The following is a 27,006-nucleotide window of genomic DNA, read 5'->3' as shown; positions in this document are numbered from 1 at the left end:
GTGTTGGTGCATGTCTGGTGTGTTTAGTCACTGTGCCAGATGAAGGTCAAAGGTAAAAGGATGTCTTAAACTGACTCAGCATCTTTTTAGCGCACCGAGAAGGATGACACATCATATCTGATTATTTGAAATATTTAGGGAGTTTCTTTCCCAACACATAACTGTAACACGGTCCAGTAAAAAATTACTGGATTTAGAGTGCAGGATTATCACTGACGCATTCTTCAGTTCCTTGGAACCAGAACTTCCATTTTGAGCCAGACCTGCTGAGAAAGTGACGAAAATGAAGAGATTTGATTTATCCAAAATTACCAAGTTCATAAAATATGTGATATTTTAGAGATCTTGAGTCCAAGACATGTACTTTATCTAGTCAAAACAGTTGAACTCCATTCGAAAAATACTATCTATTAATGTTAAAATATGATTTTTAGATGAGTGCACTCACTAACATTAGTTTAATTTATTTAGTTGGTGCAAATAGTCCAGTGCTAGGCTCACTCTTTGTATGCAGTCATTTAAGGGTGCTGCTGTTTGTTGGCCATCGATTGATATGGTTCAGTTTTCAGTTTGATCACTGATCAGTTTGATCCGTGATCTCTATAAAGGCCAATCAGAAGAGCCGATCAGATGACAAAGCCAAAGGGTTCAAAATTAACACTCTCCAAGCAACAGATGTAGGTAAATTTTCCATTTGGCGAGTATTTTTCAAAAGGCTGTGCGTCACTCTGGCAGTTAAATGTTTGCACCAAAATTGTCAAAAAATAAAAAATGATGTTGAGTGTGTCTGCCGCATTTTGCTATCATTTACAGACCTGCTGTGTCCTGTCTGACACACACAGAGGTGACAGTTACTTCATGATGCATTCAGGCACACCTCGTAAACTCAGAAATCTAAATTGCTTTGTATGGCAAAGTGTGTGGTCACCTACATTCAAGTTCACCTCAAACACTTAGAAATCTCCAACTGAATGGCCACAAGGGTTGTTAAACTCAGGGAAGTTTCTGTTTTTTTAAATACATAGACCAACATCTGTCATTACTGTCTTGTTCTTTCACTACAGCATTTTTAATAGTTAGATGCTAAAATCATAACAATAACAGTCCCATTTATTGCTGGTAGATTTCTAGTATTCTATTAACCAAATTGTTATCAGCAAACTCAACCATTTTCTTGTACCTCTGTCATAATTTTTAAGTTGTTTTATACTTACAGTCAGTATACAATGTTGTTATGAATAGCTCAATAAATAATGCTGTACGATAAATAAAAGGCTTCAAATAGACCCTGCGATTGGTGATCAGTATAATAATAATGCTGTGTCCAGCCATTGGTAATCGGCCCAAGAAATCCTGATCGGAGCACTTTTACTGTTATTAATATTTCCACAAAATGAAGCAAAATTTTCTTCACCGCAGTCCTGCTTGTGTGAATCTCATTTGCAGTATGTTTATAAGAAAAGTTTCCCACACAGAACTGACCCCTGCGAATTGTTGTAACTTTGGTAAATCCAGTGAAATCCTCAAGCTCGATTAACATGTCTCAGGAGAGAACAAATGATAAATTGTGGCTCCAGTCTGGCACCTGTTTGACACAGATGTCACATGTTTCTGGAGCAAAATGTGTCACATCTGTCCCTGATAAACTGGCACAAAAGACTTTGTAAATCTGGCTCTTTGTTTTTCACACCATCAGTCATAACAATGGATAAACATACTCATGCATGCTATGACAATCATTCTCTTTGATCATTTCAAAATAAAAACATTTTTCATTCTGTCATTTATGTGGACAAGTCCGATCTTTGACTCTCAGCAGTAACGTCATGTGCATGTCTGTTTCTGTGGTATAAAATGGTTAGTAAGGTGGGTGGTGATGTCTGTATGATGTTGACGTAATTTATTTTTTCATGCCCCTCTCTCTGCCCTCATCTTCTGTCTCTACCTCCTGTACAAACCAGTGCTTGAGTACAGAGATAAACTATTCACTCACTCAAACCAAAAACCTGCCAGTAAGGAGAGAATCCACCATCAAGGTATAGTCAAACTGTCTCTTTCCTCCTGCCAGTCCTCTTAAAGCGCTCCATTGCTTTCTGACGCATCCTCCTTTTCCCCCTCTCTAACCTGCAAACTAACCAGGTCATGTACTCCGCTGCACCGCGTTGCAAACCCCTTACAAACCCCTTGTGAGACATAGTACTAATCATCACTGACTTTGTGGCTGCTCTTCTGGGAGCTGTGGTTTTTTTCACAAACCAAGAGTGGCTGCTCTAATGTGGCCTCTTCCATTGTTGAAGTGTTGGCTCAGCAGGGCTGGCTGTGGTCAGTTAGGAGCCGCGTCCAGACTGAGGAGGAAAGGAAGCTGTTTGTCATGGCACACGAGTCATGAATCACTCAAAATGAGGCTGCTCTGATCCTCTCAGCTCGAGTACTGTGCAAATGTGGCTCAAAGGGAAGAGGATTCAGTTAAAGGTGCAATGTGTAAGAGATGGATGAAGTGTGAAGAAGGTACAGTTATGACGTTATGTCAAAGTATGTTTGAGTATTATTCAGATTTCATGCTAATCAGCTAATGGCCTTGCCTGTCTTTTAATACCACTTTGTGGTCAAGAAGTCCGATCCCCCTGTAGTTGAATCTGGGTGATGTATGCGAGTGGTGAGGTTGCTACTTTCACAAGCTCTCTCAACTTTTTTAGGAAAGGAAAGGAAATATTCTTATACCTGTAAGAAGTGGTAAAACATACACCATCTGAATTCACGTTTCTCCTTTTTAACAAATTAAAATGATCTTAGATGAGAAATATGTAATATATTTACTAGATTAAATCATAAAATGACCATGATATGTCATCAGAGATTAGGGCAGTGGTGAAGGTGTGGAGCCCCTGCGGGGGGGTGCACAGATGACCAGGGGAGAAATATTGGGTAAAGCAAAGTTAAATTAATATTATTTATGTAGGGAAAGTAAACAAAGAAGAGTTTGCTGATGCAGTCCTTGTTTTATCAGTTGATACTCCTGTGATTGTTAATGACTAATTAAAAATTGTGGGCTGGCTGGGTATGAACAATTTGGCGCTGAAGGAGGGCCTGCTAGAAAAATTTTGGCACCACTAGATTAGGGAAACATGCTAAGTTGAAATAGTGGTTTAGCCAGCATGTTCTTCCATTCAGAATAACATGTTTATAATGTTAATAATGTTTCTGTTTGTCAGTTTCAAAATATAATGTTGTGCTCATCTTGCACTTCTGTTCAGCTGCCTGTAGGCAAACTACCTGAGTTTGGAGTCTGCGGAGGATTGAGTAGAAGCAAAGAACTCGCTTAGGGCATAGACTGTATATTAAAGAGAGTTAGCTGCCCGACCTGTCTCTCACTCCTCTCCACTTGACGCCTCTCCTCTCCCTGCGTGCCATCCTCCTATTTGTTCTGAGTTCCTTAACAGGTGGCCATGTCTTACACATTGCTCCTTAAATATAAAAGAAAAATCATATAAATACTCTGATATTGCGTGTATGATGACTTGTTTTTTGTTTTGCCCGTTCTCTGAGTCACATTAGGTCGACGTGATGTGATCAGAGATGTGACTTAACGGCAGCCGTGTTAATCTTTGCAGTCAGGCGTAGGGTCAGGTGTAAACAGTTACTGATCGCATCTGCAAAAAGTTTTATCAACGGCTTTTGAAACTTTCAGTTTGAACTCAAGTTATGACCCATAAGGATTTTAAAATCTGTTTGGATTTAATTTAATTTGGTCAAAGGTTCTTGTGTAACTGCCCTGCTTGCAGAAGCTGACATTAGTAGCTATTTGACAGCCATGCAAATGAAACTGAGAAGGGCTGAAAGTGATTACTGTGAGAAATCATGTCCTTCCTGATAGTGATTAATGCTGTTTGGAAGGTATTGCATGCCTGTTTTCGCGGAAATGGCTTCTAGACTTGTTGACTTGCAAAGAAATTCCAACAGCTTCTGCTTCTAATATCTCAATACACCCGATTTAGAGGCAACTGCTTTGTTGGTGGACTAAAAGAATGAAGGTCTTTACATAATCCCTGTTGTACGGCTGTGCATGTAAACCTAGTCCGCATGTCATGTGTTGTTCATCATTCAGTCTTAGTTTGTTTGACAGCGTGTGTACATCAGTGGCGGTCAAACAGGCCCGCTCCTGCGTGAGTGTGTGTGACCTTTGTTTGTATCTGTGTGTTTGCAGGCATGTGGGCTAGCCTGCGCTCCAGCAGCAGACTCAGCCATCACCCAGCGACAGCAGACGTGGGCGCCAGACTAGCAGGGAAGGATCTGGCGCCCCCTGCAGGTAGCAACAGTCTGCAGGCTCAGCTCCTGAAACAGCAAGCTGCCCTCTACGTCTTCGGAGAAAAGTCTCATTTAAGGGTGAGAATTTTTAAAAAAGCTGCTCTCTGGGAGCTGAGACGACATTTTGTTATAAACTGCTGTGGTATATTATTATAAATCTAAACTTTACAAGCTGCTTTACCAGCTTTTAATATTCATTTATAATTTCACAGCACAGGGTTTTTGTGTAATGAGATGCTGGTTGTCCCCTTTATGCTACTCACAAAAGCAAAACACACGGGTGAATAAATAATATCATAGAAATTAAACTATTTTTCCCTGTGGAGAGCTGATGGTGAATTTAAGAATTTCTTTAGGTACACCTATACAATCTATTGTAATCCAATGCAACTGTTCTGCCACAAAGTCTACTTTAATGATAATATTCTGCCCCCCTCATATGTGTAATTAGGAAGGACAAAATAGAAACACCTCTCAATATAACCTAGTTTATTTCCACTTGTTATAAAGGGACAGTTGCCCTTGTGTGAGTTGCCGAGTTTTGGAGATATCAAACAGAAATATATCCGCCTTTTTTCAGATATAATGGAGCTACATAACACTCAGCTTGTGTTGGTCAAAGTGATAGAAAAAATACATTTGAAAAACTCAACAGCAATGTCTTTCCGGAAGTCATGACCTGGTTACTCAAGATGATCCACAGACCTTGTTGTGAGCAGGAACTACTTTCTTGCAACCGAACTCCACCTGTCAACAGTTTCACCATGCATGAAGCGTGCATGCTCATGGGCGAGAGATTACAGCCCAGCCGTGGACAGGGTCATGATTTCTGCAAAGAAAATTGCTGTTGAGATTTTTTTTTTTTTTTTTCTGCAACTACTCCAAAACAATCTAGATGGATAAATAGCACTACAGGTAAGAGGGGGAAAAAAACTGTATTTTTGATGTTTGGGTGAACTGTCCCTTGAACCATGACCTCAGTAGTAATGCAGCTAAACAAAAGAGAGCTTAACAGTTGATTCACTGCTGTGTTTAAACTTACTGAAACTAATACTTACTAAAAATATGTAGTACAGTTACCTTACATATTGTAATAATAACACACTAACAGTCATAAAGTTGCTCAGTTTTAAAGTTCATGGCATTGTCTATGCTAGTCTGCATATAACACATATTTTCATGGGCATTTTGAAGTTAAACTTTTTTTTGCTTGCTTTAAGCTGTTCTTGCCATTTTCAAAAAAATAATGTCGTTAATGGGAGATGGGAACACTTTTTCCAAATAAGTTCTGACGTGATGAACATTAACTCACATGGCGCTAAGGTTGCACTGAAGACCTTTTATCTGAGCAGCACCAGAAACAGTGCTCACGCTCCTAAACAATTAGACAGCACTTGTGATTAAAGACAGATTATACAAGAAGTTATTGACTGAGGTGGAGGTGACACAACAGCTCACACTGCTCTTGCTCTCGGTTTTGACAGGGCCTCAGAGTGGACTCCTCTCTGAACTGTGAACTGGTGCCGGTGGACTTTGCAGACACACGGCAGGTGAAAGCCTCTTTTAAAAAGCTGCTAAGAGCCTGCGCTCCCAGTGCCAATTCATCTGACTCGGAAGACTCCTTCCTCAAAGCCCTTGAAGACTCTGAATGGATCCTGCAGGTGAACAAATGCACATAAAACACTTGTTTTATGTATGTATGTATGTATGCATGTATTTTACAAGGATTCACATTTACAGCGATACACTGCATCCGAGTCAAACTATAAAAAAAATGTGTGAGAACAACCCAGCAGTCAGCTCTTACTGCTCATCCTGTGTATCAGATTCACATAATGAATAAATCCACTCTGAAGCCATTTTCCCAAGGGAAATAGCTCACATCAATGGGATCACAGCAGAGCTCTTATCGTGCTGGTTATCTGACTGACCCCCTGCAGCCTTTGCCCTTACATTGAACATATCGTAGACTGTCAAACAATATTATCTGTGGGAAACCCTTCATAGGCAGCAGGCAGTATGCAGCAAGTAATTTACCAGTAGACCAAACATGGTAATGTATGCACACAGAGGATTAATTGTGTGCGTGTGTGTGTCTGTGTGTGTACATGTCTTCACATGCACATATGTTCATCTCCCACAGCTTCACAAGATCCTGCAGCTGGCACTGATTCTGGTGGAGCTTCTGGACAGCGGCTCATCTGTTCTCCTCAGCCTGGAGGATGGCTGGGACATTACTACACAAGTGAGAAAAATGCACAAATACCTATGTAAATAAATGTAGAAGTAAGACAGATTGTTGTAAAAAAAAAAAAAAAAAAAAAAAGAGGGTGAGCACTATATCTAGACCAGAGAGGTTTAACCTGGTGCAGAGTTTACACCAACCTGTTTTTGTGTAGTAATTTTGTGTATAAGGGAAAACACAAGAGATCAAAACAAAGACAAATATTACCTCAGAGTACCTCATGTTTTACTCTTGGTGGAGGTGGTAGATCTGGCATAATTAAAAAGATAAATTATTAGTGTAAATGCTGATGGAGACTATTGCAGACAAATCATTTATGTCATGTCTCCACTGCAATTGAAAGCCCATAAACAAAGGAATAACAAAAAGGGGGTTGTTAAGAGTATTTAACAACTTTCCTGGTATAAGTCTAGCTGGGGGTCCTTATTACATTTCACTCCCCTCTTTATAACCATGGCAGTTAATAAAAAACACCACAGGGAAGAGTTAAATCAGATGAAACACATTAATTCATTTAAACCAAAGCACTATCCTCAGTGGGAAGCAGCAATGAGATGCCATGTGTCAGAGTTACTGGCACTCAATTAACTAGAAGGGCCCTCGGCCAGAAGTCTTGTATGATATGCAAATCTGTAAATGCACCACTATAAAAGTATTGATATATTTAAATAGGCTTATTTTGGTTATATCGACTTGCACATTTCTTACATACTTGGCTGTTGTGTTTTGTTGTATGCCATTCACTTTAATTATGAAAGGTTCACACATGCAACAAAATAAGTTTATTTTGCCATAGATACTGGTGTTACAGTTGACTTATCTCACTTTCTTAGTGAAAAGTGAAAAATTATTCTTCCGTTCGCCCCTCCAAAATTTAATAGGTTCTTCAGCCCATGCAACAGCCTTCCACCAAGCTTCATTGAACAGGGCCAGTAATTGTTGGGTTTTTTTTAACCTGCTGACAAAGCGAAACAAACAACCAAAACTGAAAACGTAACCTCCTTGGCGGAGGCAATTACGTGAATATATTTGATGGAATATGCACTAATTCTCTTTCTATTATGTCACAGTTTCAAACCTACACTTAAAACTTGTGCAGTATTTTAATGAAAACATAACGTGCCTGTGGGTGCAAGTTGCAGTTGTAAAAATCACTTGTTAAAGATGAATTGCTGACAGAATAGAATTGACTGTTCATAAAACACTTGTTTTCATTACGAGTAACTTTTGACACAGTTTTTATTGTTTTTGATGTAAAAATAAAAAACAAAAAAACAGCACGCAATTCCACAATCCTTAATCTTCTCATCACCATAGCAGAGACACAATGAAACAACAAAAATTAAAAGTATAGTGTGTCGGAATTACAGGGATTTATTGGCAAAATATGGCAGAAATGGAATGCAATATTCATAAACATGTTTTCATCAGTGTATAATCACCTGAAAATAAGAATTGTCATGTTTTTGTTACCGTAGAATGAGCCATTTTTATCAAAGGAGGGTGCAGGTCCTCTCACTCTGTAAAGGGCCTCACATATTGTTCATGAGTTTCATAACCCCTGTAGGTCGTCCTACATGTTAGGAAGGGAAGGCAGCATCTTTGAATTCTGCAAGCTCACTGCTAGATGCCACTAAATCCTGCACACTGGTCCTTTAATAAATGATTAATACCAAAAAGATGAAAAAAGGATGTTTTGCCTATTGAGAGTTGTTAACCAAAGTGTTTGGTGGAACTGTACTGTTAAGAGAGCCGGGTTGTCGTGCTTCATTATCATTATTTAGTGCCATATATTGAGATTGAAAGCAGAAACAAGAAACTACTTTAAATGTGATTTTTAGATGTTGATGACAACATTTTTAGGGATTCTCCACAAACACCCACAATCCTGCCTGAACAAGCCATGAGTGACTCTTCCTGCTCCTCTTTCAGTCGGCTCTGTCACTAGTGACCCGATTATGTAAAGAAAGATAACAAAAAAGTCTTTAAACATTGCGTCACCGATTTGTACTGATTTCAATCATGAAAGTTCACGGTTATGATTTTGAGGCATGTAAACAAAAAGTCAGTTTCGATCCTGATCAGTTGTCAGTATCCAGTCGCTGCTGCTCTCAGCATTTCATCGCATGTTTGCTCTCTGAGCTCATATTTTCCATGTTGACCTGTTTAAATGCACATGTTTGTGTGTTGCAAGCGCGTGTCCTTCAAATCTGTTTACAGGGTTCATAAAGCCCTGGGCTGCTGTTTAAAAGCACACTTTGTGGATCCCTTATGCCAGGCACGTGTTCGGCCCAGAGCATCTTTCTCCACGGGCCACCGGCTCCATCACGCCAGGTCCTGCTCGGCCCGAGCAGGCAAATGGGCTCCATATGCTCTGGCTCTGCTGTCTCTGTCCACGGACCATAGACACCCAGCAGACAGGATGCAGAACTGTCTTTGCTTTCTGTCTAAACCAAGTTTTCTGTTTCTTTTTCTCATCGTCATCCTCCTCTCTCATGCCTTGCTTCTCTCTTAAATCCACGCCTCAGTCGGCTGTAGTCTCTCAATAATCTGAGGGGTTTATTTCCGTGCCGGGGTTGCAGGGGGCTTTCTTTCTACCACTCAGGGCTGGATGTTCTTTTAAACCCCATGGGGAAGCCATGAACTGTTTTTCTCGCTCATTCCACACGCGTCAGGGCTCATTAGTTGTGTTCGAGGAGACACGGGCAGGGAACCAGGCCAAGCGTACTGCGTGTGTAGACAAGTGGTTCTCAACTGGTGTTTTGTGGAGTGAGCTCAAGTGTGCCCAAAGACTTTGCTACGATGTTATATAAATGTAATTGACCGCAGATGATCAGTTTAACGTTGTGCTGTTGAAGAAGACCAAGAAGACGGGTCATAGTTAGATTTTTGTGTTCAGCTTTTGAAGGGCTGTAAAGCAAAAAATGTGTGAGAAATCGTAATCATGCATGACAAACTGAAAAGATTCTGCACAGCACAGTGATGGTGAAGCAGCTGCTAGTGTCCTCATCATTTACTGGTAAGATGATCAAACCGTAGCCTGGCATTGCAAATGTGAATCAGCCTGGAACCTCTCGATTCATTTTCGAACCAGCATTTCTCTGCCAGTTCGATAAACCTACAGCCAATCAGAGCAACAAAATGCGTGACGTAGCGCTGAGTGACACATGCAAGTTGGGGCAGTGCTTGATTTGTTTTCAAGCAGCAATAAAAAAAAAAACACAAATCACAAACTTTTTCAAATTATAGCTTAACAGTCCACTAAAACATTTGAGTCAGGAAACAGGAAATACCAAAATCTTGATTCATGTTTATTAATTGTTTATCATTATTATTATTGTTGTTGTTGTTGTTGTTGTTGTTGTTGTTGCTGCTGTTGTTGCTGTTGTTGCTGTTGTTGCTGTTATATGTGTGGAATATGATTATTTTCATTGTGTTAAATATATAGGGTTTGATTAGCCTGGGAACTAGGCGAATCTTCAAGCTCATGTTTCATTTGCTCTGCCAGATACGTCTGGTTCCCAAGCTTGTCAAACCCTGTATGTTAAACATAGTGAGAATCATCATATTCAGAAAGTCTCAGTGGCACTGACAGCTGGTTGCTGATCAAATATTTTTCCACTAACTATGCCTAAATTTCAGACGAACTTAGCTAATTGTAAATGTCAGCATATAAGTATATGTCAGCAGATACCACAAGTAACGAGAAAGAGAACAGAAATGCCAAAGATGTGTTTGAGGTCATTTAGACTACATTAAGTTTGCAGACAAAAGTGGACCAAATCTTTTGATATTTTGGGTTTTCATAGATGACACAGATGTGTTTTGTTTTTGTTTGTTTTTTTTTGTTTTTTTCATTACAGTGGGAACTGCACAAGTCACATCCGTTTTTTTTTTTTTCAATTCTGATTTGGGACACTTTCATATATGGTCCTAAATTAGATGTAGATCCAATTTGTTTTTGTATTGCGACCTCAGTGCAACTTCTACGTCACTTGCTCACCTGAAGGGTCTTAAAGAAGGGCACTGACAGATGTAGTTAAAAGTGGCCTCAGACATACTGAAACTTTGAATGAAACCTGTTTCTGTGAAGACATTCATGTCACAGTCTCAGAACTCGTGGCTCCAACTTCACATCCACAAACACGTCCATACAGAAGTAGCAGCTATTGATCCATGAAAACCATAATTTAAAAATTGTCTCTCCATTCTAATCTTCGGTATTATCTGCTCACAAATATGCGGGCTTCCACTGCACATCGATTTAGAAATGAAGCTGTAAACACTGACTTCAGTGGCCTCGATGTTTGCTTTCATATGTCAACGTGCTGCGTTTAACATCTTTGTTATTGTTCTTTTACACATGCAAGTCAAGTAGGACTGTGACCAGTTCACACTGAAATCTGATATTAGCCACATTTAAAAGTAACAGGAGCAGCCAAAGAACAAAATCAGATCTGATGGACAAATCAGAATTGAGCACTAAGGTTTGCAATATGAACATAGTCTTAGAAACAGTGACGTTCTTAGTTTGTCCATCAGAGTTAAGTTTCTAGTCCCAGTCCTTTTAACTACTCACAATTGTTGGCTCATTTTATATAAAATTCATATACAAATATCAATGTTGTCTTCTCTCAAGGCCCAGTTTTGTTTACATCATCATCATCAGAAAATGTGCATATACATGTAATGTACTTTGTGTTTTCTTTAGATAGATAGATAGATAGATAGATAGATAGATAGATAGATAGATAGATAGATAGATAGATAGATAGATAGATAGATAGATAGATAGATAAAATTATTAACTGGCCACCCACAGCCAGCCCATTGACTGGCAACTGGCAAGAAAATATCTTTACACTTATTTTCCTTATTAAACAGAAAAATACAACCGTACTTCTTCTGAATTCAAGTTTCTCTTTTTAACTGAGCTAAGACAAGCTTAATTGGCTTGTTAACTCCTCGTAAAACACACTTTATTCAAACTCAGCTGAAAACACCTAAAACTCAATAAGTTAGTTAGTCCTTCCACTTTTCCAGCAATCCAGGCTACTTCCTTCTCACCCCTCACATATCTCAAAGCACTCGGCTCTGGCTGAGTCGGTGTGAACAGTGCTGCTGGATGAGAGTCAGTCTGCAGACTATTGCATCATACAAAACATATAACAAAATAAAATGGCAAAAATTGTCCAAAAGGAAACAGTCAGCACTGAGCTAACCTTATTACAGCTAATACAGCTAAAATTGTTGTTGTCTGCTGTCACGTTCAATGTAAATTATCCCAATATATCAGTTTCCCAATTTCTGTCAAAAATATTTTATGTAGCTCTTAAAACATAGGTCAAATACATTTCCTGGAGCATCCTGGAGCTCAGTTGGTAGGGCGTGTGCCCCATGTATTGAGGCTTTACTGAGTCCTCTGCTGTGGCCAACAGTGTGACTCCTGCCTGCAGCCCATTTGCTGCATGTCACCCCCCCCCTTTCCTGTCATACCTTCCTTCTATATCCCACAGCCCAGGATGAACATATGAAAGAGAATGATCATTTTCTTGTTAGTGGATTATTGTTAAATGTTGCAAACAGATTTTCTTGCACATCTCTCTGTTTTGAGGACTGACTTGAACTGTGAGAAATCTCATTCACACTCTTTTGGTTTTCTCTCCCCTGCTCTCTCTCACTCTCTCTCTCCAGGTGGTGTCTCTGGTGCAGCTGCTGAGCGATCCTTTCTACCGGACTCTGGAGGGTTTTCAGGTGCTGCTGGAGAAAGAGTGGCTCTCCTTTGGCCACAAGTTCAGCCAGCGGAGCAACCTGAGTCCCAGCAGCCAGGGCAGCGGCTTCACCCCCATCTTCCTGCAGTTCCTGGACTGTGTGCACCAGGTGAGGTTTTTACCCCCACGAATCATGCTCGTGCTCGCTGATGATCCGATGTTATATTTACGAGGGAAGGGATGATCAACTTTAATTAACTTAAGCTACTATCAGAACTAAGATGTCTCTCTAGAAACTGCACCTACTGTGCATTTAGAGATGTTTCTTGTGAAGTGACATGTCTGCCCCCTAAGCCTCATTAATCAGCAGAAGTGATGAGTGAATTTTAAATCTTTATTTAGAAACCAGTTTTGCATCTCTTTTCCATCTCATCTTATCATCAGTCATTAGGGTGTGATTTTTGCAGGATCTGTACTAAACAAAGATATTTTCTTAAGTCTGCAGAATATGATGTTTTCCGCCAGGACATCACTACAGCAAAATTAGATTTAATTTAAAAAGGCATTTTGAAACACATTTCACCTTTAAATTGCAGAAGACCAAATTGTAACTGTGATAAAATTTCAATTCATTGTTCAGTCCTGGTCTTAATCATTGGTGACGTGGCTGTTACATTTCTTGACCCCCTTGCAGGAATGTTATTGTCGAGCTGAGCCTACTGAGTAACACAATTGGACGATATGAAAATGGGAGCGATTACCCAACCCTACCACCAATCCTCAGTTAAACAGGTGCTCCATACAGTTAAGCATCTCCGCCCCCTGCTACGTGACTTCTCTCCACTTTTCCTCCAAGACTTAACTTGGTTCATACTATCTTCATGAGCTCATCACATTCCTGGAGAGCGTACAGGCCGAGAGGATGAAGAAGGCGAGAAATTCAGCTGTCATTATATATACATTTGGTTCAGTTTTGCACTTCCTAACACTGGAGATGTAATTTGGACAGTGTATTGCGGCAGACTTTGCAGGGAGGCTGTTGCCCAGATGGTGTCTGAACCCAGTGATCAGTTTTGAGCTGTCTGTGCTCGCGTGTTTCAGCATCTCTTCACTTTGCAGTGCGTGTTCAGAGCTGCGTGTGGAGAATTGCAGTTTTGGGGATTGAGAGAGTCTCTGAGAAGACTTTGGGTGTACTTCAGGATTTCAAGGGGGGGCAGGGGGTATTGGAGTCATGAATGAAGCTCGTACAGCTGAGTTCCAGAGAACTGTGTCCGCTCTGAAATGCTAACTGCAGAGACTATTGTGGTTTTTTCTTGTCCCCTGGGGTCGCACAGACCCACTCCCATACACTTACATCAACACATAGTTTCTGCATTTGTCTTTTGAAACTGTAGGCTTGGCAGCTAAGAGACTTTGGCGGGGGTCCTGGGGTCTGGAGAGCTATAAACGGGGGGCTGGGGGGGGGTTCGGACAAGAGCTGAAAATAGAAGTGCCTCATCTCCAAAACAGCTGTTGTTTTTGCCAATAGACCCAGGTGGCCTCAAATATTCAACACTTTTCTGTCGTTGGCCACCTCACACTGCTGGATGGGAACAATGGAGCAGCGGTCCTGCTGGCTCGGTCTGGATTGTGTCTGCCGGCGATGATATCACTGACCTTTGCCCCCACGCGGACAGGAGAGACTCTTTCCTGTTTCTAATCGGTCATTGATGCACAAGAGGCATGTGAAGTCACAACACGAGGACATGATCCAGCTGTCGCACACACACACACACACACACACTGACCTCTTCTGACTATCTTTGTCCATCTTTTCATGTCTTTGCAGATTTTGGAGCAACATCCTCTGGAGTTTGAGTTTAATCAGTATTATCTGAAGTTCCTGGCCTATCATCACATCTCTAACCGCTTCAAGAACTTCCTGTTGGACTCAGACTATGAGCGCTTGGAACATGGTCAGTGTCCTTTACAGTTTTAACCACCGGGGGGGGTTTAATATCGTCCCTTTTAGTACTGAGGAAATGAGTTCTCCATTTCTTTTAAATGTTCAACTGAGGATCAAAATTAATATATATAGTATACATTTATATACATAGCATTCTTATTAGAGGTGCACAGAGATGTTATTATCTCTGTCTGTTTAACCAACAAAATGATCTGTCTCTTTATCTGTATTCAGAAGTCACATTAAACCAGTCAAATGTATTTTCTAGCTTAAAAATTCATTGGCAATGAAACTGTTGTGCCTGCAAAGCATCAAAATGATTTAATATATTCACTGTGGCAGAAATAGTCCGATACAGCAGAAAATCCTCACACATCTCACTGACGGTAGACGTTCTTAAGAAATGCTGCACACACAGCCAAACCCGCACCTGTTAGTCACGCAACATGGGTGCATCTGAGTTGCACCACTTAACATGTTTGCTGGGTGGTGCCTGATTAAGATAGACACAAACTGTTTTTCCTGACTAATAACAAGCAGCTTCAGGGAGAAGAAATATCTGTCTTCATTACATTATTTGTGTTTTCCTGAATAACATATTCAGACTCAAGTGCATCCCTAGTTCCTATAACTAAATGCAACTCGTAAAAGATGATTCCTTCACTGAAACGGCAGCAGAAGCCTGCAGTATTCCTGCTAGTTGTACCATGAACAGATTATGTCCAGCTATTTGGTAAAATATATTTTCACAATCTGGAGAAAATCTGTTCTCAAGTAGAAATAGCATCACAGAAATAGTACTCATCTATAAGTAAAACTACTGGTGTTGGTAAAACACTTAAGTAAAAGTGCAAAGTATTCTCCTCTAAAACGACTCAGAGTATCAGTTACTTTTTAAACATTGATGTTTAATGCATTATCAATAGAAGGAGTTCAATCTGTTTCTCCAAATCTTTAGTCTAAATTACTCTCAAGTCCTGCTTCATTTTGGTCAGTGGTCACGGTCACCTCTCCCCATTCTCAAATGTTTGGATATTAAATCAAATTGTAGGCCTGCTCAGTAGTGAGCTACAATTTTAAAATTAGTGAAGTAAAATACATATTGTAATGCATACTTGAGTACAAGTAAAATTACAGACTTGGAAAAATTCTCATCAAAGTACAAGTACCCAAAAATGACTTAATTGCAGTAATTTGAGTAGTTGTAATTTACTTCAGCCCCTGATTTGGACACATAATAAATGCTTGGTTTGAACCCGCCTAGCCGACCAAAACATCCTCGTGTATCTCATAATACACCACATAAACCTTTTTGTTGAATTACATCTTCTTTGACCAGAGTGTTGCATCGGCTAAATCCATCTGTGAGATTAATTGGTCCATGTTCTGTGTCTTTTGCAGGCTTGTTGTTTGAGGATAAAGGTGATAAACAGGCCCGCAGAGGCATCTGTATCTGGGAGTGCATCAACAGGATGCACAGGAGGAGTCCCATCTTCTTCAACTATCTGTACAGCCCCTCAGAGAATGAAGTGAGTACTTCTGACGCCCTCTCTGCCTTCATTTAGCAGAGCTCCACAGGCATCTGATGGCTAACAGCTGATTCATGCAGCTCCCACACTGAGAAGCAGAGGTTTGGTAAAACTCATCATTATCTGCTGTATTTTCTCTTCTGCTGTCATATATATGAAAAGCTAAAAATGGAATTTAAAATTGAATAATTAAATTATTAATGTGTACTAGCCAATTAGCATAATGTGAAGCAGTTAGACTTTACATCTACCAGCTGCAAAATTAAAGTGATGCTTACACATTGATGTTTTGTAATTTTATAATGTATTTAATCCAGTAATATACTATATATTATTCTGAAAGTGACCATAATGAGATTTTTAGTTTTGGTAATTTAAGCACATTTTCATTGTAATACTTGCGTAGTTTTACTCAAGTATAATTTGAATGCACAAGTTTTTCTACACAATAATATCTGAGTACGTCTTCCAGCCAAATTACTGGCTGTCCATGTCTGACAGCTGATGCCTGACGAACACTAACTAATAATACTGTTGATGGCTCGGTGCACAGAAGCAGCTTTAGCTTAGCATTAGCTTCACAGACTGATAAAACAAATTCTACCAATTTTGATAAAACGTGCTTCAAAGTTTAATAGAAAAAGTGAGTGTTACCTGCTAACTGTGTGTCTCACATCAATGTGACCCAGAGAGATCATTTTAGATTGTCTCATTAAAGATGCAGTCCATTCGTCAGTGAAGACGAGTGTTTCCAGCTTAAGCAGCTTTTAGAAGGCAGACTAACAAGACGAAAGCATCGATTTGACCGTTTACACACTAATTGATTAGTAATCAGCATATTATTATCACTATTGCCATTAATTAGCTACAGCAGATTAAATTTGCTTTGCAACTGTGTAAAAACTGAGAAGCCTGGCAGTGTTTCAAATAACTCCCAGGCACTCTGTCATAAGAGAAAAACAGAAAATTATGACCATTAAAAAGACCATTTGCCTGATCTGACCTGGTTGGATTTCATAAAATTTCTGCTGTTTAGAATCAATTTTTCCTGTTTTTTTTTTTTTGTTTTGTTTTTTTGTGTGAAGAATTAAAAGGGCAATTTTTAACTCAGCATATGACGAAATTAGAGTTGAACTTGGCAGAGTTTAATCTCTGATATGTTTCTTGTTAATTATTTCAGCCTTTTTTGCTTGATGTTGATGATATCTATTATTTCCTCTCATATCACAGCCATCACAAATAAATGAGAAGAGCCTGTTTCTGTGTTTTGCAACATCATATGCAGTCAATCACACTTCTAACTAACAAGATGTTCTCTGCGAGAGTCAAAGGGCAGATTAAGCTTGTTGGAAAGACACAATGTTCTTTGATACAATTAGTCTAGAAATTTCAGTGAATGATATTTAACTTTTTTCCCACAGTGTTTTGCACACCGGACACCATCAGATAACATCTGATTCTCATGAAAATGTTTCTGTTTTGTAGGTGATCCTGAAGCCGTCAATCAGTATCCCCAGCCTGAACAAATGGGACTTCTTCACAGATGAGACTCTGTCCACGGGGCCGTGTTACGATTGGAGGATGATGGCCGTGAGGTCGGACAGCTCGGAGGAGGTGGACACTGTCGCCAACAGTAAGAGGAGGATTGTGTGGCCATGTTACAGCAGCGTGAGCCGCGCCCAGCCTGACGCCATCACCAAACTCCTCGCTGTAAGACGTTTGTCATCAAAACATCTTGTTTGTTTTTATCCTGTTCTTGTATCATGCGTCACATTTGTCGTCTTTCTTGGCTGCAGGACATCGAGAAGCTGGAGGGGGAGCTGAACCAGGCCCCTGAGAAATGGCACACAACTCTGGAGAGAGTCAGAATCAGCATGCAGGAAGACCTCGCACAAGAGGGAAATGTACGTGTTAAAGGAGTAATGTTGGCATGTTATATTAAAGGGTTATTAGGGATTATTTGAAGTGGAGTTACATTTGGTATTTAATATAGTCGGTGTATCATTAGATGCTGGTTGGCACACAGGAGCAGAGAGGAGCACCAGCCTGTAAACTAAGCAATGGATTAGACAGGGTCAGCAATAAAATGTATTCCAGCCACCCAAAAAAAATCTTCATCAGTTTTAGTTTACACCTTATTTAGAATATTTTCACCATTTTACTTTGCCAGTACACCTCCTTCATCTGTTTGTTTGTTTTTGTGACAGGAGTGTCTTAAAAGTTTAGTTCTGATTTAAGTCACAATAAAACAAATAAAGAAATACTAAAACTAATACGTTTTACAACAAAATTAATGTGTATATGGAGGCTTTTTAAATGTGGGTAAACCAGCTAAAAATAGGAGTACTGACCCTTTCCCAGCGCCAGTAGACCTGCTTTCTTTTCTGAAGCATGTTTATGAAAAAGGAGCAAAAGAGGAAAAGTGAAAGTAACATGTCCACCCAGGTGTCATGTTTATATCACTGCCAATCAGAGCTGGAGACGATAAATGCCAGTGATAACTGCAGGCATTTGACTAAAAACTGTATTTGAAAAATAACTAAAATGACCGATTTCATCTATGGAGCTCTGGAGTACATTTTGCTGCTGACCCTGTCCACAGCAGTACATTGCTTGGCCTCTTCCACCAGTAGTCCTGCTGCTTCTCCTCACAGGATGTGCCAACTGCCATCTGCTGTAGGTTCACAAAAATATCCATCCGTACACCTTTTGAAAATACCAGGAAGTCATATTCTTAAAGTCTCATTTGTTAAATTGTGTCAGATTCTTCTATTGTGTGTGTTTTTTTTCCCCCCTACTCATACTTTGTTATCCGGTGCGTTTGCAGCTCCGTAAACAGTCGCTGTCGCTGTCAGGCCTCATTCCCACGTCCGGCCTGCAGGCTTTCCAGCGGCGCTCCATGCTGCACCTGCCAGACAGCGGGCTGGCCGAAGACCGCAGCACCGCCACAGCCAATGGGATCAACCGCCGCGCTGCAACACTTTACAACCAATTCACCCCCAAGAGCGAGGAGAACAGGTGGGTTGTGAACTTCTTGAGTCCCGGAACAAATATGAAGTCCACATTTAATTCACTCAAAAACTGCTGCCGAGCAGTCGGTCCAGTTTTGGAAGGTGAGTCAGTGCTGTGGTATGCTGTGTGTCATGTTTGTGAGGATTGTCTGTACTCTGTTAAACTCTGGGTGTGTAATTTTACAATTACTGTGAGGTTAAAGTACAGTCTCTTGGCTCTAATATCTGGATATTTTTCTCCAAGTTGAACAAACAACGATTAAAATCTACTTTTATGCAAATTACTTTTTGTCTTTGTTCTGTGTCCTTTTCACGTTCTACATTCCAAATCATGTTTTGACAGATGAAAGTTTAAACAGATGAAGCGGGTCAGAAACACTGAACGTCTTCAAGTATTTTGAAACTTACAACCACTGTATCTGATATTATCCATAAATCATATAATCCTCTAAATTTCCTGTCAGATAATTAATCAGATGTTTGCAAGCTTCACACCTTTACTCTCCTGCAGTACGGTGATATTACTGATACTGATAACTGATTAGATAGATATATTTTGCTCTTTTTTTTGTCTTTGTGGACATGAAGAGTAAAAACATGTCAAGTTTGCGTTGAAGCTTCTTGACAGGTTGTTGACAGTTTGAGGTTGATCATTTAAACCTAGTGTTTTAGATGCAAATGCGTTCTGAGAAAGTTGAAACGTCTATAAGAGAAAAGAAGCTGTAACCACCCAGTTTTGGCCTCTTAAACTGGAACACAGTGTACAAACAGTGCTGCAGTTTGTACATATGGAGACACAGCAGGCCAGCGAGGCTTTGCTTCCATGCAACCAATGCTTAGATAAGCTCCACATGACTTTGATCATAAACGGGAATGCTGAGTCAAAATACATAATAATAATAGTCACGAAATATGGTTCAAGCTGTACTTTTGCAACCCAAATGGTACAGACATGCATTTTTCTTCTTCAGGTCATATGAGGGGATCCTGTACAAGCGTGGAGCGCTGCTGAAGGGCTGGAAGCCTCGCTGGTTTGTATTGGACATTACAAAACACCAGGTGAGTGAGCTGCACCACATTCATGTTAAAGAAACACTAAAACCGTCACCTGAGTGAGGGACAGGCTGCAGGTGTAACGCTCTTGTCTTCACAGCTGAGGTACTACGACACCGGGGAGGACACGAACTGCAGAGGACACATCGATCTGGCAGAAGTGGAGTCCGTGGTGATCGCTGCACCCACTATAGGAGCTCCCAAACACATCAGTGAAAAAGCTTTCTTTGATGTGAGTACATCATCGTTTCACTGCCACAGGGTTCTTCTCACACGCTCATGTACAAGTTGAAAGTGCAGAATTAGTTTTGAAAAGTGAAAAGTGTCAAAATGAGTGAGAGGGAAATTATCTGGTCTGGCAAATCACTACTTGCATGTTGCAGATTTGCAAAAAGCAAAGCATCTGTTCCTATGCAGCCACATTTACAATATTCTGAATTGTTCTTTTGCTGACGGTTTCTCTGTCTAAAATCATATTGAAAAAACATTTGTTGCTCAAAATGAACACAGTGATAGATATTTGTTGCTACTGTTGTTACTTTCTTAAGTGCTGTGTAGCATATTCAATTTTCAATAATGCAAACCCCACTGGAAAAAATAGACCTGATGCATAAAAATTAGTGGAGCAGAGACAAGAGACCATCCAAACATCAGAGATGAACCTTTTTCTGTCAGTGTAGAGAACAGGAAAGTGGTCTGTTCTTATCTGTGCTAGGTGTAAGCCGGAGGTGATCCTGCGTTTGGTCGGTGTCTGTGTGTGTGTGTTACATCTGTCTGTCTTTCACAGGCTGTAGCACTTGAAAGAGGGAATGTACTCGGTTACCTTATGAATCCACTGGTACTGGCTTCTCACTGGCCATTTTCAGAGAGGTCCTTTGACCTGTCAACTCAAGACATCTGAAGAAAAATTGGTTCTCTGGGTGTCCAAGAGTCCCTGAACAGCACTGGAATGTCCTAAACTGTATGACTGGAAGGCTGAGACTCTTGTGGATTCAATAAGCCTAATTGTATTCATGTGTGATGATGTTAGTCCACATAGTAGCCATTTCATTGCTGTGAGACCATTTTTTGGACCTTGAACATGATAGTAGTTATTTGTTGGAATTAAATCTAGTTGCTGGGGTTGAGCTAATCAGCTGTATGCCAGAACATTAATCTGATCAAGAGCCACAACTTCCACTGAGACACGCAGGCTCCATCAACAAGTTTAAATTATTTAGAATTTCAACTTTTGTGAGTTTATATAAAAATGTAGAGTTATATATCTGTTATACTTTTGTAAAGTCGCTTGTTTGCTCAAAGTGAGGTTTTCAAAATGGGAGGCAGGCCTCTCCGGGAGGGCTCCAAACAGTTGTCATACACTAGTCATTCATTAGTTTCAAAAGGAGATCACATAGAATAGCCTAAATATGAGGAATTTGGTTAAAGAGATGCAGTAGTTCAGGGGAATTTTACTGTAGTCCGTACCAGAAAAATGCCTTTGGTTAGATCTTTTTTTTTTTAATTGCTGTGGTGTCTGAAGTTCTGTAATGTTGCAGCAACATGAGGCTATTTTTTCTCAGTTGTTGAACATCTGCAGGGTCAAATAAAATGTTCATGATCACCTTGATCCCATAGACAGCCAGGAATTGAGCAAAGCTAAGCAAGTAAACCGAGCGGGGGTGCCTTTATCAAGCTTTCTCTGAGGGGAGGCCCACAGTCTGAGACTTTAAATAACAATGTTTAAATTGAGAGGTTGTCGTCCTGTTTATTATTTCCTTAGTGAGTTTATACAGTTTGAGGAACCAGGATGCTCAGTTACAGTGCCATTACGCTATTCTATGTATCTTAAGAAAAACTGAGACAGTAATATACAAAAACACTACATCTATATATTTAAAAAATTACACTATACTATCAACAACTTTGCAAAACTACATTGGTTGTATCTGCCGGTAGTGGTGGCATTGCAGTGGGTGCTTCACCATCCATTGCTTGGTGGAAATCAGCACTTTATTGAGTGACTTTTTTAGTTTTTGGGGTTTTTTTTTTTTTTGCACGTTCATGTCTTTCACATTCCTTTGATCCACATTCAACCTTCGATGTCTGATTCCCTCTCTAGCTGAAGACCAGCAAACGAGTCTACAACTTCTGCGCCTCAGATGCGCCGAGCGCTCAGCTGTGGATGGACAAGATCCAGAACTGCATCTCTGACGCCTGAGCTGAAAACCTCAGAGGCCGAACACTGAGACGAACACTGTGGACATGAGAGGCGGCATCAGGCGGCTGAGAGCAGAGACGTGACGAACACTCGACTCGGCTTTCAGATGTCTTAAATACTTGGGGACTGCAGTGAACAAAGTGCCTGGTAGTGGAGGATGAATTCTGTCCATCCACCTCTCTGCCTGTTACTTATCAGCTGTCAGGCTGTCGAACACACTCGTCTCTGCTGTCAGCTCCCTCCTCCGTGCCTCCGACAGGGATGAAGTGAAGATAAGCTGATGTTCTAGGGGACTGCACTACCAAGGAAATGTTATCCTACTTAAGCTGTAAATAGATCAAAGCAATATCACTGGCCATTCAAACTGTGGGTTCAATTTTAAACTTAAAAATAGAAAATAGCCTATAAAAAGAATTTCTATCAGATATTTTACTACGAGGAAAGGTTATTGCTGCTTAAAGAAACGTATGAACCGCCAAAAACTCAGAGATTTTTAATGCACAACATGAAAAACAAATTGTTTGCACTTAGCTCTAAAGTATGCACTCCTTATCAGATATAGATTTTCTAACAGATGCAGACAGCGAGGCTAAAGGCATTACTTTACAATGTACATACAGCGTTTCTTCAAGACAGATTACATGAAAAGAATTTGCACAGTGAGTTCAAAAGATTTACCTGACATGTTTTTTCTATTTAAATAAGTGATGTTTTCTCTATTTTGTTGAATGTTTATTGACTTCTGGATAACACGTTTGTCTCATGTTAATGTAAATTATTTTTTTTATTAAAAGTGTAACTGTGTAAGTGTGGTGGCATCATGTTTTTCTGTAAATACATGTGTGACATTTCATTTTATATACTGTATGTACTGAACATGAGTATACTTTTCTAACCTTAACTCTAATGTGACCAACAAGTCTTTTTTTTTAACGTGTCGTTACCAGTGCAAAAACCTGAGTGGCCTGTTCCCTGTTAGTGATGAAATATTGTTCTTCTGAAAGTGAAATGGAGACTCTTCTTTTTTTTTTTTTTTTTGTGGTTCAGATTGTCCAGGCAGGCTCTGTGTCTTTTAAGGGCTTTTAAAAGAAGTAAATGAATATTCATGTAGGACATTGTGCTTTTCAGAGTTCCTCGTCTCATCTGTTCTGTTTGTGCAAACCTATACAGTTTCATTAAAAAAAAAAAGAAAACAACGCAAATGAAACTATTCAAAGATGTCAGAAGTTTTTCTTTTGTTACTGTATCTTTGTACCATGTTTTGTGGTGACACTAATTTTTTGGAAATAAACCAAACATACTTGAAACTACCTGTCAGTTGTGTTCTTGTTTTACTGAGTGAGTATCAAAAGGTATGGTCATTAATTGTGCTGCTGACAGTGATGGAAGAAGTGTTAAGATTCTTCAGTAAAATAAAAAAATACTCTTGTTACATGTAAAAGTCCTGCATTTAATTTTTTTCTTTGCTGTCTATAAACGGACCAGAATGATAATTGATTGAGTCTCATTCCCAGGATGTAAAGCACAGACGTTTTGGCTTGGCAAAGCATCTCAAGCACAAAAAATAATAAGAAAATGAGGTCTTGGCAGAGGGCGGGGTCTCTGTGGTTTCAGGCTCTACCACACACTTGCAATGGATTATGGGTGATGATTTAGAGGGATTATTTTTGTATGAGTTTATCCATTTGGGAAAATCCTGCACAGTTTGCCTTTAAGTAAAGTTAAAATTAATCAAAGTAAAAGTACTCAATAAATTAGTGTCCCTATTAACAGTGTTTTCTATTATTGCACAATTATCACTGATGCATTAAAGGACCTATTCTGGTGGTTGTGCATGTTTTAGCCATTGATTGCATATAAAGACAGACAACACATCTCCACTGACTCCCACTGTGCAATATCCCAGATAAGAGCACTATCATCTTGCGCTGGTGATATCATTTGGAGCCTGTGCAGTCTGAGCAGTAGTCACCAGGGTTGGAGCCGTGGTATCAAGGTCCTGCCCATACCCCCAGAGCTCAGCTGTCAGTCATGACCTCAAACTACGATTGTTCCAATACTGGTACCTACTGCTGAAAAATGCCTTTGATACAGGGTAAAATTCTGGATTGGTATCAGCAAGGACGAGAGTCTATACACAGATCCAATAATTTATTCACCTCGAAACTTGACCCTGCTACTTCCTAGGAGCATCCCATATGCCATTTTTTGTTTCCCAGGATGGTAAAGTCATGTTCTATGGCATTCATTCTCTCTATTATATGTATTTGTTCATGTTTTACAAGCCTGAGACAGACTATACAATGATAGCAGTCATTCAATATCCATGCACTGTTAGTAGCATACATCTGTTAAAAGAAATTTTCAACCCATTAAATGCCAATTTTTTCCAGAAATTTGGTAAGAAGTGTCAGTACTGTGGCAGCCCCGTAGCTCAGTTGGTAGAGTATCTGCTTCATGTATGAAGGCTGTTGGTCCTCTGCAGCAGCCGCTGGTTTGACAGCCCCTCTCTCTCCACCCCTTCTTCTGTCTGCTCTTCAGCTGTCCTATCTAATAAAGGCAAAATGCCCAAAACCATAGCTTTAGAAATAAAAAGAAATGTCAGTATTAACACTAGCATCGACATGTTTCATCCTCACAGTACCCTAATGTCACTTAGTTAACAGCTCAAAGAACATGAATGAACATTTGAGCTACCTGAAATGTCAGAAACCATCTTTGGGAAAAATTTATTTGACTCGTACTTTGATGTTTTTGTTTGCCTCATGTGCTAACGTAACAACATTGAGTGGGCGGGGTTTATAACCTATACTGCAGCCCACCACCAGGGGGCGATCAAGATGTTTCTGCTTCATTTTTGGGAGCTGTCATGTCGTCCGTCATTATATACAGTCAATGGTTCATCATTATTAAGCCCTTGCAATAGACCAACACTTTATACCACTGCTAAAAATTAGAAATAGTTTGACCAGCAACAAAATAGAAAAAGAAAAAGCAGACAGGTAACCAAACATTGATATAAAATAGGCAGTTATTTGGTTACAATAATGTGGTGGGCATTAGTACATAGCAACAATTATATAATACTGAACTAAACTATCAGATTCTTGTTGAGGTTCATCGCTCCCTTGTTCTTCAGCCGTATTATTTTTCCAATTCAGTCATCCCAGCATCATTTCCATCATTTGTTATCTCTGTATTTTCAGTGTAGGAGTTTGAGGGGCTTTCCAACATCTTTGAACCATCAAGGCGCAGGTTATTACGCCAGTTGTTTAGAAAAGTGTGATTTTTGTTACTTGTTCCAGTCATTCATCAATTTGCGTTCATTTACAGAAAGTCAGAGAATCCAACAGGAAACTCTTGAAACACGCTTGAGTTGTGAAATTTAATCACAGTGACCTTAAAGTCTACCTAAATATTTTGCTGAAGTTACGTAATTGTTACGTGGTGCAGACTTTTAAAATTAGTCTGCACATGAAAGCGCACTATCAAGCTACCAAAATTAAAAAGAAAGCAAGTAACAAGAGTCTGCGGTGCATACTGACTTTCATACCTTGCAGAAATAAAAACAAACTGTAATTTTGGGGAAAAAAATCATCAACACATCTAAATGTGCAAAGAATGTATTCAGACATGTTTTGTAGGTCAAGAAGTAAAAAATAGTATCAGGATTTTAATGTCAGAGTCTTTATTCAACATCAAAATAGGAACGTCTCGATTTAAAAACATGACAACTATAATAAAGATTTCACTTAAGCTGTATTTTCCTCTGCACATGTTCCTGTCTTCCTGTTCATCAGCTCCAAACTCCATGCATAAGTCAAATGATTTCCCTCTCTGAGTGACACACGAGATGAATTAGAGTGAATCTGTGTCAAGTCTAATAAAATCAGGTAAGTATTTATCTAATTCACATCTTCTTCCTTGTAACTTACCAAGTATCTCCTGTCTCCTAACCACTGTTTGCATGCTGACACTTGGCTGTAAACTCTTGCTATTCAGTGGGTAACAGGATACAGGAAGAAAACTTTAAACGGTTTGTAATTACCACGTTTTTCTGGCCTCTTATGAACACATCGTCTTTATTAAAGAATTTCTCTCAATGAAAGGTAACCAGACACCACTGCAACTCATGTTTCTCTTTTTTGCCTTGGAGCCAATGACAGGGGCCTGGAGAGGATGATGATGGGTGTCTCACTTGCCAGCAATGAATATGGGACTGGGCAGGAGCCCCAGCTCCGGCTCTGTGGCGCCTGGTTGGCGGCTCTGAACGGGGACTCCTGTGGTCCCGGGAAGGTTTGTCTCCGAGAGGAAGCTGAAGGTCAGAAGAAGAGCAGAGGGGAGGAGGGAGGGGGATGTTTGTCCCTCGATATGATCTCCCAGCTGGCTTCTACTGGCAGCAGGTGCAGAGCTGCGGCAGGCCAACATCTGGGCAGAGCCTCTGGCAGTCCTCTCCATATTTAGCTTCTCGCTTTGGGTACGGGGATTAGGAGCTCTGCCCACAAACAGAGTGATGGAGCGGAAGTTATCCAGCAGGACTGTGTGGAATGGAATGATAGGAATCATTTCCTCCAACAGCCATTTTATTCAATTATTGATTACACATTGCTGCGTTCCTCTGACTGGATCCAGGTTCATGCAAATTTGCTGTATTAAAGTCTTAGATTAAAGATCTGTGGTGTTGTGTAACTAGGACGTGTGTTCGGGTCAATCACTGCCTCAGAAAGTGACTTACCCTCTGAAGTTTAGGACAAATTACTGATGAAAGCATCCATCATCGATCAGAACAGCAGTGTTTGGGATCTTGTGTAACTCTGAGTTCAGTGTGATTAGTCTTGGTTGGCTGGAGGCGTGCTGCGCTCACATAAAAAGACGAAAATTAAAAGCAGTCTATAAATTCAAGATCGTCTGTTTATGTTGGTTTTGGATTGCGTACTCTTCGTGTACAGTCACAGCTGCAGTAAATGCTACTTATACGAGAAAATAGCTTGAAAAATAAGCTGATTG

At 40.0% G+C, this 27,006-nt stretch overlaps 1 protein-coding gene across 2 annotated transcripts in view; it reads left to right on the top strand.

The window, feature by feature from the left end:
- sbf2 (SET binding factor 2) overlaps window positions 1–23,309 on the top strand; it is a 142,020-nt gene extending 118,711 nt beyond the window's left edge. Inside the window, exons 31-43 of one of the 2 annotated variants that reach the window (XM_084716965.1) lie at window positions 1,962–2,036; window positions 4,205–4,383; window positions 5,790–5,966; window positions 6,449–6,550; window positions 12,245–12,430; window positions 14,090–14,216; window positions 15,608–15,735; window positions 17,221–17,445; window positions 17,532–17,639; window positions 18,563–18,753; window positions 19,718–19,805; window positions 19,900–20,031; window positions 21,901–23,309. In XM_084716965.1, coding sequence (XP_084573091.1) covers window positions 1,962–2,036; window positions 4,205–4,383; window positions 5,790–5,966; window positions 6,449–6,550; window positions 12,245–12,430; window positions 14,090–14,216; window positions 15,608–15,735; window positions 17,221–17,445; window positions 17,532–17,639; window positions 18,563–18,753; window positions 19,718–19,805; window positions 19,900–20,031; window positions 21,901–21,999 — 1,817 coding nt within the window. In that variant the 3' untranslated portion in view covers window positions 22,000–23,309. The remainder of the gene's footprint in view (window positions 1–1,961; window positions 2,037–4,204; window positions 4,384–5,789; window positions 5,967–6,448; window positions 6,551–12,244; window positions 12,431–14,089; window positions 14,217–15,607; window positions 15,736–17,220; window positions 17,446–17,531; window positions 17,640–18,562; window positions 18,754–19,717; window positions 19,806–19,899; window positions 20,032–21,900) is intronic. The other variant, XM_084716974.1, reaches the window with a different exon arrangement.
- Window positions 23,310–27,006: the final 3,697 nt, after the last annotated feature.

The sequence above is a fragment of the Lutjanus erythropterus genome, chromosome 1, assembly GCF_056507025.1.
Source record: "Lutjanus erythropterus isolate fLutEry1 chromosome 1, fLutEry1.hap2, whole genome shotgun sequence".
In the NCBI taxonomy this organism is placed as follows: Eukaryota; Metazoa; Chordata; class Actinopteri; order Lutjaniformes; family Lutjanidae; genus Lutjanus; species Lutjanus erythropterus.
This window is presented reverse-complemented; position numbering and strand designations above follow the sequence as displayed.